We start from the raw sequence: 19,694 nt of genomic DNA on the forward strand, positions 1-19,694 counted from the left end.
TTTTATTTAGGTGATATTATTCTTAAATTATTATAAATATATATTTGAATAATGATATATCAAATGATTTATAATGTGTTTTGATTTTATTTAACTTATTTATAGTATTTTCAAGTAGGCTTTATATTGTTTTTATTATGGTGACCAAAACATTATAACATTATAGTGATCCAAACATTATAAATAATAACAGATGAACATGTTTTTAAGAGAGAGTTTGGACATTTTTAAATTAGAGATATCATTTGAAACAAATAAAATGAAGATGCTGATTGAGAAATCTTTATACATATATATATATATATATATATATATATATATATATATATATATACATCGACGTAATTTAATTTATAATATTTTATTTGAATTCTCTTGTTCTTGGTCGGCTTTGAAGACCAGTGTGACCTCTTTCGAGGGAAAGGAGTCCATCGAGTCTGCTTCCATTCACCGCTTCTTCCGCAAAGCATCTCCTTTCCCTCGATTCCTTCCTATTCTCCCGCAGAAAGATTTCCGGCCCCCTCCCAGGTCTCTCGTTCTCGCTATGGATGAGGAGTACGACGTCATCGTCCTAGGGACTGGGCTCAAGGAATGCATCCTCAGCGGCCTGCCGTCCGTCGATGGCCTCAAGGTTTTCTCTTGCCACGCCCTTCTGTTGGCCTCTTTTTGTTATAGTCCTTCTCGTTTTGCGCTTGGCGCGATTTGCTGCTTTTGATTTTAAGTTCGCTCATCGACTTGCTTTGAGGCCGTTTTGCGACAAAATTTCGTTTTCGACCTGCGTGCCGAGTTTTTGAAGTCTTATTCTTTGTACTTGTTTCGATTTTAATATGGCATATATCACGATTGTCCATGAAAGGCCGCATTTTGGTCTGTCGTACCGATTGGTTGTCCTTGTTACGATCATGATTCACATGATTTTAATTCAAGATCTAGAAATGGATGAAAGCTTGTTGAGTTTTTGATGTGTTTCCTCTTTGAGTAGGAATGTGATTTCAATTAGTCGTTGGTTTAGTAGAGTTTATGCCTTTATGAATTAGAATTGGATTATAGATTTCTAACTTTTATGCCCTAATGATAGATCATTATATGCTTGTAGTTAGTTTCTGTTATACTGTTATCGTGTCGATGTAGTACTAGGTCGAACAACATGTAGGCCGGAATATGTATCAACCAGGATTTTGAATACAGCTACGTGTTGAATAATAGCCAATGCTGCAATTCGCACCAGAGAAGTGACAGATGAACTTGGGACTTACCATTTCAGTATGAGATTAAGTTTTCTTCTTCCTCTTATTCTTCCAGTTTTTGTTCTTCAGTTAACACCAGTAACTCCTCTTTCTCTTATTCTTCCTTTTGTTTCCATCCTCTTTTTCCTTCCTTCTCTTACCATCTAATCCAATTAATTAAAAATATTCCCACCAAAAATCATTGCCAATTCAGCCTAGACTCATCTGAGGCCTGTCTTTATTCTATCACGTGTTAATATATTCACCTCTATGAATGTGATGCATTAAGAATAACCTCAATTCAAGTGTTTCTTTTCTTTTTTTCTCCCTAAATTTAGAACTTAAGGCTTGCAAAAAAAAGTTTTATAAGTGTGCTAAAGTGTATTTTCGTCCTAGTATTCTCAGTGGGCTAAATCGATATTGACACTAAACTGTTTTTTCTCCAGGAATCTTTCCTGCATTTTTATTTGCAGTGTCCATATCCATACATTTTTTTTAGAGGAAGTATTCTTAGGATTGCTTAACATGCTCTCTTTTGCAACCTGAATAAAAGAAAATAACAGAGGACATATGTGTAAATATATCCAACGGCTATTGTTTACATAAATATGGACGTCAAACTACGACCATCCTTTATCTTCATTTTCAGTATTCATATTTTTACAATTTTCTTATGCGGAATTATTAATGTATTTTTGGTTGGCCATTCATGATTCTGTTGCTTACAGCTTTGTTGTTGTTGATTCATGAATCCATTGCTTAATGTAATTTATTGCAACAGGGATTCAAAGAAAAAAGAACGCTAAGTGTTTGCATATTCATATTATTCTTTTGCTTTTTTTTTTTTCTCTTGGCTTTGCTTTTGACAAATGCATTCGTACTGTACCAACTAGTTTTAGGACCTGTCTAGATACTTATGTGATGATCACTGGAGATGTTATTATGAGTATTAGTGGAAATATTTTTAAATTTGCACATGCAATATGCTGTAAATCTGTATTTCAGTTGTTCTCTAATGAGTTTCTTTTGCTTGCCAAAATGTTTCGGGTCCTACACATGGACAGGAATGATTACTATGGAGGAGAGTCGACCTCACTCAATCTCATCCAGGCAAGAAACATAAACAGAGAACAATCCATTGTGCATGTGTGTTTTGCTTGCTTGTGAGTGGACATGCTATTTGTTCTATGGGTTCCCACTACACTTCCTCATGACAAATATATTAGCATAACAACACTGTATTAGGCCTCAGTATTGTCAGGTCAATCAACATGTGTTTGCATGGGTTGAAATGTGTCATAGCATTTAGTGATCATGCCATGCCAAGCCAAGTTGGAGTGCCATTTTATGGCTAGATGAAAATTTATCCTATGCTGACCAGCACATGGTGGTGCTGATTGGCACGGTATAAAAATGTGCCATGCCAGAAATGTATTGGCATGCCCCATGCCACATGGCAATCCTTTGTTATTCCAACCATTATAAGCGAAGTGTTAGGAAAACCATAAAACTGTCATTACTTTTGCCTCATTACTTTTGCCCTTGAGAGATGAAGGGAAAAGAGATCAGATTAGCTTTTGACAGTGTACTTCTACAGTCTTTGATTTCTTGGTCTTTTTTATTTTGTAGGAGCAATACAGTGTGAATAAACTAAAGAATTTTTGTGGTTCTTCATTACAGTTCCACTTAACAAAACTTGTTTACAACTGCTCTAATATTTATACTCATCCGTCAATTCATTATTTTTTTCCTTGAGAAATGCATGGAAATTTGACTAGATCAAACTATTATTTTTCATCTTTGTTCTGAAACATGTTACATTTTTTTTCAAGTTCAAGTGAGCAATATTGTCATACTGAACTTCCTTTATCATCCTATTCAAGCTTACACAATCTTTTGCACAGCTCTGGAAAAGGTTTAGGGGCAGTGATAAGCCCCCCAGCACTTTTGGGTTCCAGCAGAGATTACAATGTTGACATGATTCCAAAGGTTTGTTCATCTTCTTCTCATTCAACTCTCGATATGTAAAATCACTGTAGTATGTTTACTCTGTATGAGTGAATACTATTTTCTTAAATTATTTGACTCAATAGAACTAGTCATAACATTCACAAAGTGATTGATCATCATCAAAAAGAGATGAGCAGTTTGTGCTATTTGTAGAGCATTTGATTTTGTTAGTTGATGTTATTGCTATGTTTTTTTCTTTTTTGGTGGAATTATCCAAAACTAGATCAAAATATCATAAGCAGGTATTTCATGAGATTTACATCAAGGTTTGATGTTCAAACTTGTCACCTTGACAAGCTATTTTATTAAATTAAATAGAAGGGTGCTGAGGATACTAGACTGAACATATTACATACTTTAATTTCTAACTAATGATATTGTTATAAGGAGATGAATTAAAGCTTATCATTTCTTATAAAGAAAAGCTGGCACACTATATTTTACTATAAACAAAAGTAAAAATACACTGAAATATAGCTTTCATGTCTGACACTGTTGAATCAGAGATATGATCCCGATTGGCTAAATCTCAGTACAAATGCTATGTGATATTAACTTGATATAAAAATACTCTTGCAGGTCAGTGTAAAAAGAATGTTGTTTTTTTAAAATATTAAACAGAATAATGTTGATTTTATTAGTAACAATCCATGAAGTGAATTCAGGATGGAAGAGTTTGCATTTAGTTCATTGTGAAAATTTTGCATTTTGAAGTTTGACGTACTTATATAAGTACCAAAGTTTTTTTGATAGATTATAAATCAATTAAAAATAAATTATTCAGTGCTTTCTATTTAATGAATACACTAATGGCCTTTACTCATTTGTGTCTGGTTTTTAAGTTAGTTAAAAAAAAAAATCTGGAAAAGATAAAGTTCTGAATTGTTAGAAACCTGTGCTTAACAGAACATTTCAATTTAGTTTGAAAACAATGGGGACTGATTCGCGTCAAAGTGATGAATTGTTAACTGGTCACTATTTCTGATTCTCTGAAGGAAATTGATTTGCAGTTCTAGCTTGTAATTCTTTCAGCTATGAGGCAAATAATAAATGAAAGGATTCTTTGGTTCCTGATCCTGATAGTTTTTGCAATTAAATTTTTGCCACTGCCTTTCCCTTTTATCTTATCTGGTCAAACCTTCATCTGCAGAGCTGGCCTTCTCTGCCAACGATACAGGATCTGTAATCATCCTTGTAACTGAAAGATTGATGATATGGTTATATATTTTCTTCAGCTTTTTATCAATTTTTTTATAAATGAAAAACTGTATTTGAGCAGGAAATAGTTTTTAGGCAATTTAAGGGGAACATCATTCTTTTTATTTCTGTTGATGCTCAAAACATTTTTGTTGAGTTCTGAGATAGAATAACTGCTTATGCATTAAGTTGTTACAAAAAGGAAAATTTGTCTATTTTTTGCAAAACCTAACATTGTCACAATGTCCTTGTGTTTTAACAGGTATCTTTTCTGCTGTTCTTATTCCCACAATGTTGTCCCAAAATGGAAGTTCATTGCTTTTGTCTCAACTGAAGCTGAGACTGACCATCCAGATATAGAACTAAAGCCAGGAATTGATCTTCTGGGACGAGTAGATGAATCATTTTTTGATACTTATGACGGATATGAACCAGTCAACGACCCTTCACTTGATAATTGCTTCATTTCAACTGTAAGTCTCACTGATATTATATGTAGTTACAATTACCAAAAAAATAATATATTTTATGCTCATTTTTCTAGAAGAACATTGACAATTCTACTATCTGGCAGAGCTATGATGCTACAAGTCATTTTGAATCAACTGTTGTGGATGTTCTTTCTATGTATACCAAGATCACTGGAAGGGTAACATCTTTTTTGTGCTTTTCAATCCGACTTCCCTTGACATTCTCCTTTTTTCATCCATAGTAAAAATATCCATGTATCAAGTTAGGCAGTCACTATTTATATTTTTAGTGTACTACCTCTGTGTATGGCACTTTCCAACTCTCGGCAATCTAAAATATATTTACAACTTGCATACTTGATCATTTTGACTTTTTCATTCTGAGGTGAACTTCTAGGACCAAGTAGTCAATCTAGAATCTGGTTCCCACATTACCATACTTAATGATACCTTCTCGGGTTATTTTGGGATTCGACACTTAGGAGGTATATGGCTACTGCCTGGTTCAAGTTTTGATTTTATGCTGGTTAGCTCTTGTTGTTTGTGGCATTTTACATCTGTTTGTCCATGTTATATAAGACTATAAGTTATGGCAATAATGTATCTAGCAGACAGTATTATTGGCATTTTGTATTCAACCTCCTTTATTATGGCCTTATTCCTTATATTCTCCTGTTAAGTATTACATTTTTCACCAAATTTATTTTTCGTGAGCAATGATTCTTTTTTTCCCTAACATGATAAATTGCTGGTAGGATGTTTGTGGCTCGATCCTTTTCCTTATTATCTGCTTCTTGTTAACTAAAATTCTGTCACTAGAGTTTTTATGGACTAGGCCTACAAGAACAACTTGAGCAACCCAAGCCATTAGTATTGGAGAGGGAGAGAGATCAAATATTTACCAATCCGATCCTGAATCATAGCCTCCATCAGTAGGGATTACTATGGGCTTAAACCTGCTGCTTAACATCATTCCATTGTTTTAAAAGGTCTCTTTGCTGACATTTTCAGCCAAGGGAGTCTCATTTTAAGCCTCTATAGCCTTATTTCAAGCTTTTATGCTATCTCCTGCACTCTTCATTTCATTACAAGATCAAAGCTTGAGAAACCCTATAAGTTTTAGTTCAAATTGATAATATCATTTCATTTTTGTTAGTTTGCAATGCTACACGATCTACTACCAGGATGATCCACTGCTCGATGAGGTAAGAGGTTCACTGTATCCATCAAATTTCATTTTATAATGTATTGCAAAAGTGGATCAGAATCTGGAATTTTGAATTATCAGCATCATAGCTCCCTTTCCCGCCTCTACTAGGTGTAGCAACATATTATGTTGCAATATGTAGTTTACCTATTGATTAGCTTCTATCATGTATTGACAATGTTGACTAATATCATATATTGAGAGCAATACTATTCCTGGGTTCCATAAATTGATGCTATTGATCTCTAGACACAGGCACTTCCTGAGGCATCACATATCATGCATTGTAATATCTACCAATATTATATGCTGAAGGAACAATATTCACCATAACCGCCTCCTAAGGCACCGCAAATTAGGTTTTGGTATCAGTAGGGGGAGGATGATGCATCTTCTACTCAACTTGTGAATATCGAAGTTTTTATTCTCGGTCTCAAACTCTCATGTATGATTGACCTTGTATGCTAACTTTAGAATTTTTATGTTTTACATATGTTCTTTTCCTTGTATGCTTATTAATAGGTCATGGGTAAATGTAAAAGGTCACATACTTATCCTCACCAAAACACGGTCCAATCGTCCAACCACCAACTGGTTAATATCAGACGGTTGTCCGAATCATAGAATGTGGGTGATGTCAGAGTTGATTCCAAAAACTTCATCCAAGGTTGAATCCATGAGTATTTGTTGCAAGGATTGGTCAGAGGTCAGGCCACACTGTAGCAATTCCTCATATTTACAAATTTTTTGATGTTGTATACTTTTTTCTTATATCGAGATTTCCTTGTAGAGCTCAATTGTATGGTTTTTTTGGTGCAACATCAATTCCTGAAGTGATAATTGCAGGGTTTTGTATTATGGAAAATTATAGAAACATTGTACAATGTCCTAAATGTTATTTTCTTTTTACAGACTTTTGATCTCAGCATAGATCTAAGTGCTGCTGAAGAATGATGACTGCATCCAGGGTATATGACAGGAAAGTTCTCATCTCAGTATTTTTTATCATATGATCATATCAATATAGCATTCTATTTGAAATTGAATGGATCTGCAATGATGATATGTGCTTCTTGAATATATTCTCCCTGAACATAACATAACTATTAAGTTAGCATTGTACAGTAAGATTCATTGTTTTTGATGTGTTTCACTGTTGTCAAGGTTGTATCGGAGATGGATTATGCTTTAGAAGAATGATGGTTCTCTCCTGTGTTCGTTGCATTCTTTGTCAGTTTGTCCACTCTTTTGTTTCATTGGTCAAAACAAACCTGTTGCTTAAAGAGAATCATGCTTCAGAGTTGTGTTGGATGCTGTGGATATCATGCTTTTTTTTTTTGTCTCATGCATAGGAGAGGATAAATTGCTTTCTAAGTTAGACTATTGAAGTGCATGCACCAAATCATCTTACATTGAACACATATCATAGTTTCTAAGCTTGTATATAGTTTCCAGATTCAGAAACCACAAATGCATCACCTTTGGATTTTATAATTCTTTTTAACTGGAATTTTCATTACATTAAATTGCATATTAGATTGCTCCCATGGATTCAAATATGAGATTTATCACCAGGATGTCTCAGAAAGAAACACCTTGGGATTCCATTTTGATGTCAAGTGTGCATAGGTACATCATTTAGGAGGATAGATGCCATCAATCTCAAGTATTTTTCTGCTTAACCCTAAAATAGCAACTGCTTTTAGGTAGAGAAAAGAACCTCGTAGTTGTCATTTTATACTGGATTTTCTGGTAAATTTGCATATATATATATATATTTTTTTTTTTGAAACAATCCTCTATCTTTGATAAATTTTTATAAAGCTTCTCAATTTTCAAAATTTTTTATAGAGTATTTTTTTTAATATAAATAATCATTTTACCTTGAACCATTATCAGATCTCTATCTTACACCCTTGTCATATGTTGCATTCACCGTTGTCTCTCCTCCTTTTTGCCTTACCAGATCCTTACCAGATATGTTGTCGCTTTTACCCTTGGCTTCCGTTGAACCTATCACCTTTGCCTTTATACAGTCAGTAATGACGGTGACCTCATTGGACCCTTTCTTGCGGGCGAGGACGACGAGGATTGCCATTGCCTTTGCGAATCTTGTTGGACCCTCTCTTGTGTACGAGGGCTATTGTCGTTGCATCCTCTCCTTCCTCGTGTGAGGGTAACAACGACTTCTCTCTTTCCTTATATGAGGCTATCGTCTTAATGCCCTTTCCTTCCTTGCACAATGATTAGGTGAGTCTAATGTGATTTGTAGATATGACAATAAGTTTGATGGGACAAGACGAGAGGGGGTGACGCAAGGATAGTATAAGACGGAAGCGAATACAGATCCGATGGACATAAGAGTAAATTATTTTTTTCAAATAACAAACGGATGCTTTGTGGGATTTCTCAAAGGTGAATTTTTTTTCAAAAACTTATCATGTATATATATATATATAATTTAAATTTTAAAAAAATATTATTAAATTTTGGAGAGGCAAATTTTCTGAACGATGAAAGGATGGATATGTAGAAAAAAAAAAAAGCTAAAAATGCTTTGTACCACAGAGAGGTCTAGGAAGACAAGGCTAACCACATGCTGGACCCCGCAGAGGTCTAGGAAGACAAGGCTGGTAGCTGAGCCGGGTTACCACCGCTACGTACCAGCTGTTTCTAACCGCGTAACTTGCCACCGTGGGCACGACGTGGTCCCGACCTGAGTAGTTGCCATGTAGCGCTCGGGTCCCACGTGGGCTCGCTGCTTGTTCCAGTGACAATGAAGGTACTCTAGCAAACGGTACCAAAAATATATTTGCTCCACCGAAGCAATATTATATATTCCTACTCGTTTGGACGTTGCCCGGCGACTTACCTGCTTTCCCATTGATGACGTATTACGCCACCTCGTGATCTAGCGACATCGGTCCCACTTAGTAAAGAGGCACTATCTATTATTATTATTATTATTATTTGGGATGAAATAGCATAGCCAAATTGGACGAATCGGAGTCGATATGGAATCGGACGCCAAATCCCATTCCAAACAATAATATAATTATATTAATATTAAAATCCATAACTCGAAATAAAACCCTCTCGCTCGTGATTGAGCGGGGATTTGAATCCCGCCCACCGCTCGAAGTCTTCAACCCTAATCCAATCTCTGCCCCCGATGAATCCAAGGCCCTAAGCCTCTTCCCCCTCCGTCGACCCCGTTCTCCGTCGTCTTCGAGGCCGGGTCCTGCTCGATTCCCTTCCTCCGGGCTTGTAGTCGTGCCGAGCGATGGACGCGGGCGGAGGGCCTTTTCGCACCGCCGAGGATGTCTTCCGCGACTTCAGAGGTCGAAGAGCTGGCATGATCAAGGCGCTCACGACTGGTGTCTAATCGCAATATTGTTTTTTTGCTTTCACTGATTTTCTTGAGTCGTTGTTGTGGCTTCTCGATTTTGACGTGTTATCTTGCTTCTGGCGGTGATGCAGATGTCGAGAAGTTCTATCAGCAGTGCGATCCAGGTAAAAGGTTTTACCTCTTTCTTGGTGTTCCTCTCTTTGCTTACGCGACGCCTGTGGGTAGTATGTTCTTTTAGTTCCACAGTTTTCTCCTTGCATTTATTAGATATTTTGGTGATGGATTATCAACGGAATCTTATTTTGGTTTTCTCTTTTGGTCTTTGGCTATTGGGAGTGTGTCCTTGTCTTGCAATGTGTCTCCTGTAATCCGTGAAAGCTACTTCTCATTCAAACCGTAGTTTCTTGTGAAAAAATTATGTCCAGTAGTCATGTACTAGTTAAATCCTTCCGTTGTATGATGGAAAATTCCAACTTTGACCAGAAATTTATTATGTTTGGGAACGCTACATTTATGAATCAGGTTAGGGTAGTGGTTGGGTGCTGGAATTATCTTGAGGTTTGCAGGATTGCTTGGGTCTGATTATGAACCGAGTCTCTAATTCTTGACCACCCTTCTCTTTGTTATGCATGCAGAAGCATGTAAACTCAATGCAATCTCTCTCTGCCACTATTTTTCTAGATAGCTAGTTGGGTTATTATCTGTGACAACATACATGTGGCAAGCAATGAGGACCAGGCATGATGTTTCCCTCTTCCTTCTTTTTTCCTTTATTCCTTTTCACCTTCTCCTTCTCTTTTTTCTTTCTTTTCTCATTTGTAAATCTCGTAGTCAGAGGATAAGATCTCATTACCTGTGATTAAATTTGCTTGTTGTCGTTTGGGGGGGGGTTGGGGTGGGTGATTGATAAATTAACTAGATCAAAGTTGGAGGCAGCTCATGCAGAACACTGAATATATGTGGTTGGGATCCATCAGATTTGAAAAATCTAGTGATTCTTAATGGTGATGCTGATTTTCTGTCATTGTGACAGAGCACAAGAGATGGAAAGACATTGTATATTGTTCCCTAAAGAAAGCTGATGCAGCTTGAGAACTCTTTTGTGAACCAGGGGGAGGAAATGTTTCAAATTGTAGATGGATCTGCATATCTGAGGCTTCTGTGGGTCTTAAAGTGAATAGGTGCAACTAAATTTGTTTTACTGTGCAGATGCTAAGATCTATCTTGTTTAGGTCAGATTTGATGCCGAAAAGCTTTGCAGCTTGTAACTGTATTATAGCAGTTCTTCAGGATTTTGTTTTGTGGTACTAGATTTCAGCAACTAACACAAGTAGTTGGTTGAGTAGTAAGAGAGATGAAAAAGGGGTGGAGGTAGGAGGGAAGCCAATGCTCGACTAGAGATGAGGAACAGGAGAAAATGAAGATAGATGCCCATTATCGATAGATACTAACCTTAGTATTTTTTCCATATAAACTTATTACTAAGGAGGCCAATGCTTCCATTTATTACTTGCTTGCATGTGACCTAAGTTAGCAAAAAATGGATAGAATTCTTGTTCAAATCTAATTTTATTAAATACTATCTATTAAGAACCATATATATTCTTAGATTAGTCCTACCTTCATGGATTTAAACATCTAGTTACTTAGACACCTAACCAAAATAATACCAAATTGATCCAAATCATATAAAACCAATGAAGTCATCGAGTGCTCACTTAGGTGCTTGGGCGAGACGAGGTGAGGGTCGAGTGCTTGGTAACTGGTCCAGGCAAGGCGCCTTCAATTGAGCATCGCCTTGGCACATGTTTGTGCCCTATCGTCGGGCGGTTGAGGTGCACGCCTCAACCAAATTCTGTTGAGTCGAATCTGAACTATGCCTAATTGGTTGTGGTTTGTTGATTTTGGTTCAATCGAACCATATAGGCGTGAGCCCAATTCCTTCCCTCGCTCCTCCCCCCTCGCACACAAGAATCCTTATTTCTCCCCCTAGAAAACCTAATCGATGGCGTTGTCTTCCTCTCTAATGGCGAGAGGCTTCTGTGCGGAGGGATAGTCGACTCCACTCTCTATCGAAGTGTCTCTTTTCTTCTCATGGCAACTCTTTCTTTCTCTCTCCCCCCCCCTCCCATTATCGTTTCTTCTCTTGTGTCATCGGCCCCTCCCTCTTCCTGTCAAGCCTCCCCGAATCCCGACAACCCCCCTCTCCCTCTTCCTTTGCCTCCTCTCCAGAAAGCTCCCCACTCGTTGTCCTCACCGTCTCCTCCACCATCACCTGTTCCCTCTCCCCGCCGAGCGAACCTGGACTCCAACAGCCCTCTTCCTCCTCCGATTGCTCCCCTCTTGTTGTCCTCGCCTTCTCCTCGGCCACAACAATTCTAGATAGAGTCAAGGTTAATATAGATGGAGGGATACATTTTTTTTGAAAAAAGTACTGGGAATTCTGTCATGTTTTTTGATGATTTGTTAGGGTTCTGGTAGTTCCGGTTTTGTTTTGGCCAATACAAGTCATTCAAATGCTAAAAACATACATGGGGCTGATATTCAAAATTTGGGAAATTTTAAGCTTATATCAGGCAAATTGACCATATGGAAATATCAGGAGCTAGTTGGGATCCCATTTTGGAGCACTTTAATTTGTGATTCGGACTCAGTTTTTATCAATCCTCTCTATTGGAGTGAGCTTTGGGTAGCATCTCAGACATTATTCTCAAGGTACATAGAATAAAAAGATCTAGCCAAAAAGATCAAAAGAAAGACCCACATCCGGAAGATGTAATTTTGAAATTGTCATTAATGATCCACTCTTCAAGAAGCTGAGATATGTTTTATGAGGTTGATGCTTGATTGATTAGCTCAACATGAAGCCTGATTTTATCTTATAGTCAAACAGCAACCTCTCATGATAAATCCTCATCTTCTTATGACTTAAATTCCTTATTCAATTTTGGGCAGTTTTATCATAGCTTAAAAAATGACCGGAGGTCTCCTAGCTATCCCATGCAGTCTGGGGGCATTATAATTATTGTTGGCTGCCTGAGCCTGTGCCTTTTCCATTGTGGCTGATAGGCTTGACCAAGTCATATGGATCAGGTTGACTCTTGGGAAGATTGCAATCTTTGACATGTTTGAATCCCCTCTACATTAGATGATCATTGCACCATTATGTATCTTGATATAAATAATTCTTGAAGTTCGGTTGTTGGAATTCTATTCATAGTCCAGAGCTAAGTTAAAGTTGAACCAAAATTTGTGACCTTTGGAAGATCTCATGGACGAGTTTAGTACAGCGACATGTTGATGAAATGACCAGCACTGTTCCAGATTTAGTGTCCTGGTTATGGCCAATCATGTCTTGGCCATTTAATTTTTGTTATTTTAATATATTTTTTTGATTACTTTTATGGCTATCATAAAGGTTAGTGGGTACGTATAGAAAACTCTAGTTCAGATAAGTGTCCTCAAAACAGTTTCTAGTTCCAGAGGCTCTAGGCATTCTTGATTAGGAGTATATGTGGTTGAATTAAATACAAAAGTGGAAGTCATTGGATGTTGTAGCATCATCTACAATGGGTTTGTCTAACAGAAATTAAGATGATGGTATTTTTGGTTTCTGATTTCAATTTTTTAACTTGTTTTCCCCTTTTATTCTAATTCCTTTTCGTTTTGAACCCTCACAATTAGCACGATTATTCCACAATTACATGGTTGACTCACAAGTTTAACCAAACATGATATGATTGACATGCAAACCAAATGCATGCATTTAAGATTTTCTGATCCAATAATTAATTTGGTCAATCTATGTTAGTGGTGTCTAGATACCAAACTTTTTTATGTTGCAAACCATAAGCTTAGTCAGAAACTGGGTTTGTGACACGTGGATTCTGTCCCAAGCTGTTAATTATGTTGCAAACCATAATGTCAGTCATGGGTTCTTTGTTAACTATGGGATCCTGTTATGGGTTGGATTGGATGAGTGTCCAGTCTCTCATAGGCCTTGAAAAGAGAATGTAATTAGTTTTTCTAAGATTCTTTCCAAGGAAAATGCAAAGTTGTTGGAAAATGGGTTTCCCAACAACTTTGGGCATAACTTTGTAAGTGTGACCTTGTTTCTATTTTTGTATGTTATTTTCATAACATTTAAGTACACTACTCTGAGTTTTTTTAACAAAATACAAAAATATGCTGTTATAGCATGCATAGCAACTATAATTTACCATCACCTGATTGTGGCTCTCTCAAGGATATTTTTTTGGTGTCAATTCCAAAAAAGGGAAACACCTTTATAATTGATATCATCTTTGTCAAAACTTGTCATTACTGCTTCTATAAATATTACATGATCTTAATGGGGCTTCATGAATGATCATGATGACTTTAGGTCCTTAGCAAAATTGAAGTAAAAGGTGTAAGTTTGAGTAAAATCCATGTTACCTAAGGCTAATAATTTTTCCTTAATAGACTTTTTTTTAGTTTTGATAAACTTGACGATCCTAACAATCACATGTCTATCTCTAAATTACCAAATGTAACCTTGGTTTCCTTTACATGTGTAGTCCTGTAGTATTTGAGATGTGTTTTCTACAACTATGGGCCATGTTGTATGGTATATCAATATCAACTTTCAGCACAGATCTGTAGAAGAGCTTTGTGATGGGGTCATGCAGGGTGCTATATTCTTTGATCCCCTTTTGTATGTTAATCAAGTGTTAAATGTGACTGCTGATAATTGTTGTTTTTCCCTTTTTTTTGGCAGAGAAAGAGAACTTATGTCTCTATGGGCTTCCTACAGAGACTTGGGAAGTAACCTTGCCTGCAGAGGAAGTACCTCCAGAACTTCCTGAGCCAGCCTTGGGAATTAACTTTGCTAGAGATGGCATGGAAGAAAAGGACTGGCTTGCTTTAGTTGCCGTCCACAGTGATGCATGGTTACTTTCTGTTGCCTTCTATTTTGGGGCACGTTTTGGATTTGATAAGGAGTCAAGGTAATGTTATCTGAGTGGAGCTGTGGTAAATCACCTAAACACTGATGCAATTATCCTTTTTTGTTATTATGTTCTTGTTTGCAAGTTCTGAACATTATCAGTCTGTTAGGCTTAATTATGAGATACTGCATGTTTAATTGCATATTAGTTCTTGGTTAAATTTTCATTCTTTTATGGCAATTGGCAAGCTATAGGCAGTAACATGCAGCTGTCATGTGTTTTGTATACAACTGGGAGGACTTGCTGCTGATGAAACATCATGGATGAGGATTATTGAAAACAGAAGCGCATTGTTGTTTTCCCCTAACATCTTCAAGTAAGCTGAAGTTTCTTAGTTATGTTTGTTTTGGGGATATGGAAAGTGAAGATTGTGGGTATTGGTTTAACTGGCAACTGCTCGTCTTAGTAATCCAGTCAAAGGAGTTTAATTTGGATGATGTGGGATAATACAACCCAGTAAATTGTGGCTTAAAAGAGTCACATTTTTTTGTTAATCCAGCTAATATGCCATTTAGGTCACCAAACCAGAAACAGGGTTAATGTTAGAAAGCTGGGCTAGAATAATACAAGCTAGTTACTTCAATGTCAATACAAATGCATCCTTAAAGACTATGGGAACCATTAAGTGAGGCCCTTGAAAACTATTGTTTATAGTTATGTTCATGTTTTGCTTGAATTTGTATGACATCCAGGATTTTTTTCCTGTGGTTAATGTTCTTTCTCTTCCTTAATATTCTTATAATAATTGTTTACTGTTCACGATATCACTATAACTCATTAGAAACTGCATTTGTTTCATATTATTAAATGTAATAAAATTTTCTTTACAATTTGGCCAAAAACAGTCATATGTTGTATATGTTCCAAGAATCTACCCTGTAGTTTGTCTTATTCTGATTTATAAACTTTGCAACTAATATTTTTATCTTCTAAATGCTAGTTAACCATCTCGTATATCATGAGTTTGTTGCTCATGGTGATGGTTATGCTAATTAGTCTAAATCTATTATATGTGGCAAACTTATAAGGTTGGTTGGTTCATTGTGTAGTTTCATTTTGTGCAATTTTGTGTAGTGTGATCTTAGGTATTAGCTAAATCCCTCCAAAAGCTTCTTTTTGGACCATTGAGATAGAGACAGGGTTCTCAATTTCGATGTGTACTGCTTGGTATGGGTGGTACGTATTGGTCCAAGAGGATATCGATACGCGGACCACCCTCTACCGGGCGGCACTAGTGTTTTGACCCCGTATCGAGTGATACGAGGTTTGTACCCGACGGTAATGGTCGAAATCCGATCGATATCGAGGTGTACCGGTTGATATGTCTCGGATTTCGACCATTATCAAGGTGTATTGGTTAGTACGTTGCGAATTTTGATCGTTATCGAGGCATATCGATCGGTACATCTCGGTATTGTTGGACTGTTACCTCCAAGTATTTTTGGAGGTTTTTCAGCTCTTTTTGGGCATATCGCTGGTACACCTCGGCATACCATCGGTATGCCTCGATGCGTACCACCGTACCGAGCAGGGTTTGGTACATCGGTACGGACCGAAATTAAGAACCTTGGATAGAGAGATTGATGAATAATTTGCTTTAGCGTTGTGCTTTATTCGATGAGAAGCCATCCCATCCATGTCTTCATTCCCACATTAGTGAACTTATCAGTCTCTTAAGACTGACAAGGAGATTTATTAGTTTGCATATCCCTGTAGCATGAAATAGACCCTTGAAGTACTAACAATTTTGATACTACTAGTTAATATTATCCAATTTTTAACTTTTCTTCTCAAATTCAATAAATGCTGGCAAGGAGGAATATTACTTTGAAAAAGAAAGATCCACATACAGAGGTCAGTTCTTCTGTTATTTATTTTCTTTATGTTGACTTAAGTGCTTATAAGTCACTATTGACTTGCTGCAAAACTTGCCTCAAGTGGCTGTTATTGATAGTCATGATGAGAGCTTTATTTTTATTTCCTTTATTTTGTTTTGTAGTGAAGGCATGTACATGCAATAATTTCCAAATCTTGATCAGATATGCTATCTTTACCTGACCTCTTTTGCAAACAATAAGTGCTGTAAGAATAAACTCTATTTTGGCAAAGAGCTTTAATGGCTAATAATTGCTTTCTGTGAATGGAGTTATTACTGTCTTCTTGAAGCTAACAGTTTCTATCAAGTATTTTAAATTTAGAATACTCGTATAGTCATCGGAATCAACAATGTGCATATATATACATATGTAATTCATATCAGTTATCCTTGATGTTGTGACTACTACAGGAGGCGACTTTTCAATATGATTAACAATCTCCCTACCATATATGAAGTTGTAACTGGAACAACCAAGAAACAGTCCAAGGAAAAGACCTCGAATAGCAACAGCAAGAACAAGTCGAACTCCAAGACGGTAAGTTCTCATGTTATTTCCTTCCATTGCTTTTTAATTTATCCATTTATTCTTAATTGTTACTTTCCTACGTGGGTTCAGCAGTCCAGACCGGCCGAGCCCCAGGCCAAGGTTTCAAAGATGCCTCCAAAAGAAGATGAGGATAGTGGTGCAGAGGACGAAGAAGATGAAGAGGACCACGAGAACACTTTATGCGGTGCATGCGGTGACAATTATGCTAACGACGAGTTCTGGATATGCTGTGACGTATGTGAAAAGTGGTTTCATGGAAAGTGCGTCAAGATCACACCTGCCCGAGCCGAGCACATAAAGCAGTACAAGTGTCCCAGTTGCAGCACCAGTAAGAGGGCCAGAGTATGAAGCAAGAAGTGTTACTAGTTCTTCATTACGCCAGAACAGTTCCTTGCAAACAGCAGACATGCAAGTAGGTTGTAGACTTTGTTTCTGTGTCCTTGTTCAGATTGTAGTTAATTGGTGCTGTCTGTGTCCATTTGCACGAGGGCTTGTGTGTTAGATCAACCTCCATTTGCAACATGTAACTTGGTCACGTAAGGTAGGGACTCTCGGATTTGACCAAGTGTTGTTTTAGAAGGAAAACTATATTAGGATGTGTTTGTTTTAGTGAGGCTTTCACGACTGATGATTTCTTCTGATTTCTGACACCAGATGGGTTGGCGGATCATTGTTTTGCCGCCTTGGTTGCGATTGATTGATCATACGCAATCGTGTTGGTGGTTGCAAGGTGAAAAATTAGATGAAAAAGGATCTCGTGAGAGTTAGATTTTTTTTTTTTTTTTTTTAACTGAAAGAAGTGTGAGAGTTCCATTTGTTTTTTTAAATTGAAAGAAGATTTATTTTTTAAAATTGAAAGAAGTGTGTGACTTTTACACAGTAAACTCGAACATAATATCCTATTCACACATACCTATCACTTGTGTAATAATATATTAATTAGTTTCTATTTGTCTTAGTTAGTGATTAATTTGGAATCTTTTATTTTCACGAGGTTATTCTTGAACTGGGTCAGTGTGGGTCAGATTATCTTTAGACTAAAAAATTTATATTAAAAGATGAAATATTTAATTTTATTTACCTTAATATTGTTGATTTTATTAACAAAAAATAAAGCACATAACAGTATGTGCATGATGGCACGAAAACGATAATAAAAAAGATAATGTCAAATGTTGCGGCGGATGGTGGCGTTGTGGGTGACTGTTGTGGTAGTAGTCACGATAACGATGCGATGGTTGGTTTTGTTGATGTTGATCTGAACATTGATGACGATGAGGAGAAGGCAATGCGACGAGGCATCTACATTGATGTTGGAGGAAAAAGAGGAGAGAGGTGAGACATTTGCGTCAGCGTCGCACCGCTCTACCTCCTCTTCCTCCTTTGGCATTGCTCTACATCCGCGTCGATGACGGAAGAGGAAGAGAAGGCAAGAGAGGCATTTGTGTCGCTGACGCTGAGGAGGGAGGATGACGAGGAGGCTAGTGAGGCAGAGCAATGCAATGTCGAAGGAGGAAGAGGAGGCAAGTGAGACATCTGCGTCAACGTTGTGCTCAAATCCTCGGATAGGAGCTTTGTCCAGTAGCTCGACGGATTTGAGGAAGGGGTGATGGACAATAAGGAGGGAGAGGTTGCGAGAGAGCTCGACGAAGAGGCACACTTGCTTCGAGCTCTTGAGCTTTAGCCGGTGTGAACGATGCGTATGCCCTAACCACAACGACGTGGTCGCAACTTGATTTTGGATCATCTTCGCCCGCGACCGGAGGAGATCTAATCAAACGGCATGGATTGATCGTCCGACAAAATAGAGGCTTGAATAGTACAAATATGATAGCGGAAGAGACAACAAACCCTCATCCTCCTTCCCACTCACCTCCAGCGCTGTGGTAGTGGGGGAGAGTATCAGAAAGATGCGCGACAAATACGACAAGTGAGACGGCAAAGAAACGACGCATTATGGTTAGCCTTCGGATTAGGAATCGCCATTTTGGCTAGGGTTTCAAGATCGATCGGTCGTATTCTCTCCGTCTCACTTGCCTCATCTTCCTCCTCCCTTCACGTCGTCAGCAACGTAGATGCCTCATCTTCCTCCTCTAGCACTAACGTAAATGTAGAGCGGCTTCGGAGGAGGAAGAGGAGGCAAAGCAATGCGATGCTAACATAAACGCCTCACCTCCCCCCTCTTCCTCCTATGGCGTCGACGCGAACGCCTCACTACTCTATCTCATATTCCTTCTCGTCATCAATGTTTAAATTGACATCGACAAGATCTCACTACTCTATCTCATATTCCTTCTCGTCATCAATGTTTAAATTGACATCGACAAGATCGATCATTGCATCATTATCGCCGGCTACCATCATAATAATCGCCTATGATGACCGTCACCACCATTAAAATTATCTTTTTATCTATCATTTTTGTGTTATTTATGTATGTACTATATCTTTCGTCAATAAAACCGATGATATTAGGATAAATGAGATTAAATATTTCATTTCATCACTCTAAAACTTTTAATATAAAATTTTTAAATCTAAAAAAATCAAGATAATAAAAAGATCTAACTACAATATTATAGATAATATGTAATTAACCCCATTAAATGTCTACACCTGTGCCGACAGCAGTTTAGTTTGCATGTTAATGAACCGATTCTAAACAGACGATACAGGATATGCGTCTCCCTAGAACTATGCATGTTAATGCCAAAATAACTCCATGACAGATAACTCTGCTTGAAGATTTTGACATTTGTTTACACATCGTGAAGACACAGGAATAACAAAAACAAATATATAGGAGGAGAATAAAGATTCA

At 37.3% G+C, this 19,694-nt stretch overlaps 1 protein-coding gene and 1 long non-coding RNA gene across 4 annotated transcripts; both read left to right on the forward strand.

The window, feature by feature from the left end:
* Positions 1-351: 351 nt before the first annotated feature.
* LOC135616595 (uncharacterized) lies at positions 352-8,362 on the forward strand. Of its 2 annotated transcripts, XR_010488404.1 has the most exons (7): positions 352-631; positions 2,291-2,336; positions 3,131-3,215; positions 4,696-4,906; positions 5,008-5,082; positions 6,060-6,108; positions 7,023-8,362. It is a non-coding gene; the product is annotated as an uncharacterized LOC135616595 (long non-coding RNA). The 2 variants fall into 2 exon arrangements; XR_010488403.1 differs by having other exon boundaries at positions 5,008-8,359.
* Positions 8,363-9,213: 851 nt separating this feature from the next.
* LOC135616596 (PHD finger protein ALFIN-LIKE 8-like) lies at positions 9,214-17,482 on the forward strand. 2 transcript variants are annotated; one of them, XM_065115948.1, is made up of 5 exons: positions 9,214-9,487; positions 9,591-9,623; positions 14,219-14,447; positions 16,735-16,861; positions 16,946-17,482. In XM_065115948.1, the coding sequence occupies exons 1-5, from the start codon at positions 9,394-9,396 to the stop codon at positions 17,219-17,221; spliced, it is 759 nt and encodes a 252-aa protein (XP_064972020.1). In that variant the 5' UTR covers positions 9,214-9,393; the 3' UTR covers positions 17,222-17,482. The 2 variants fall into 2 exon arrangements, with proteins under 2 accessions (XP_064972020.1, XP_064972019.1); XM_065115947.1 differs by having other exon boundaries at positions 9,217-9,487; positions 16,943-17,482.
* The last annotated feature ends 2,212 nt before the right edge of the window (positions 17,483-19,694 follow it).

This window comes from Musa acuminata, chromosome BXJ2-7 (genome assembly GCF_036884655.1).
Source record: "Musa acuminata AAA Group cultivar baxijiao chromosome BXJ2-7, Cavendish_Baxijiao_AAA, whole genome shotgun sequence".
Taxonomy (NCBI): Eukaryota; Viridiplantae; Streptophyta; class Magnoliopsida; order Zingiberales; family Musaceae; genus Musa; species Musa acuminata.

What these genes read in the sequence shown, in the direction of transcription:
- LOC135616596 (XM_065115947.1), top strand. Translation starts at nt 9,394, where the DNA reads ATGGACGCGGGCGGAGGGCCTTTTCGCACCGCCGAGGATGTCTTCCGC. An exon ending in GATCAAGGCGCTCACGACTG is followed by an intron (nt 9,488 to 9,590) that starts GTGTCTAATCGC and finishes GCGGTGATGCAG; the next exon opens with ATGTCGAGAAGTTCTATCAG. An exon ending in CTATCAGCAGTGCGATCCAG is followed by an intron (nt 9,624 to 14,218) that starts GTAAAAGGTTTT and finishes TTTTTTTGGCAG; the next exon opens with AGAAAGAGAACTTATGTCTC.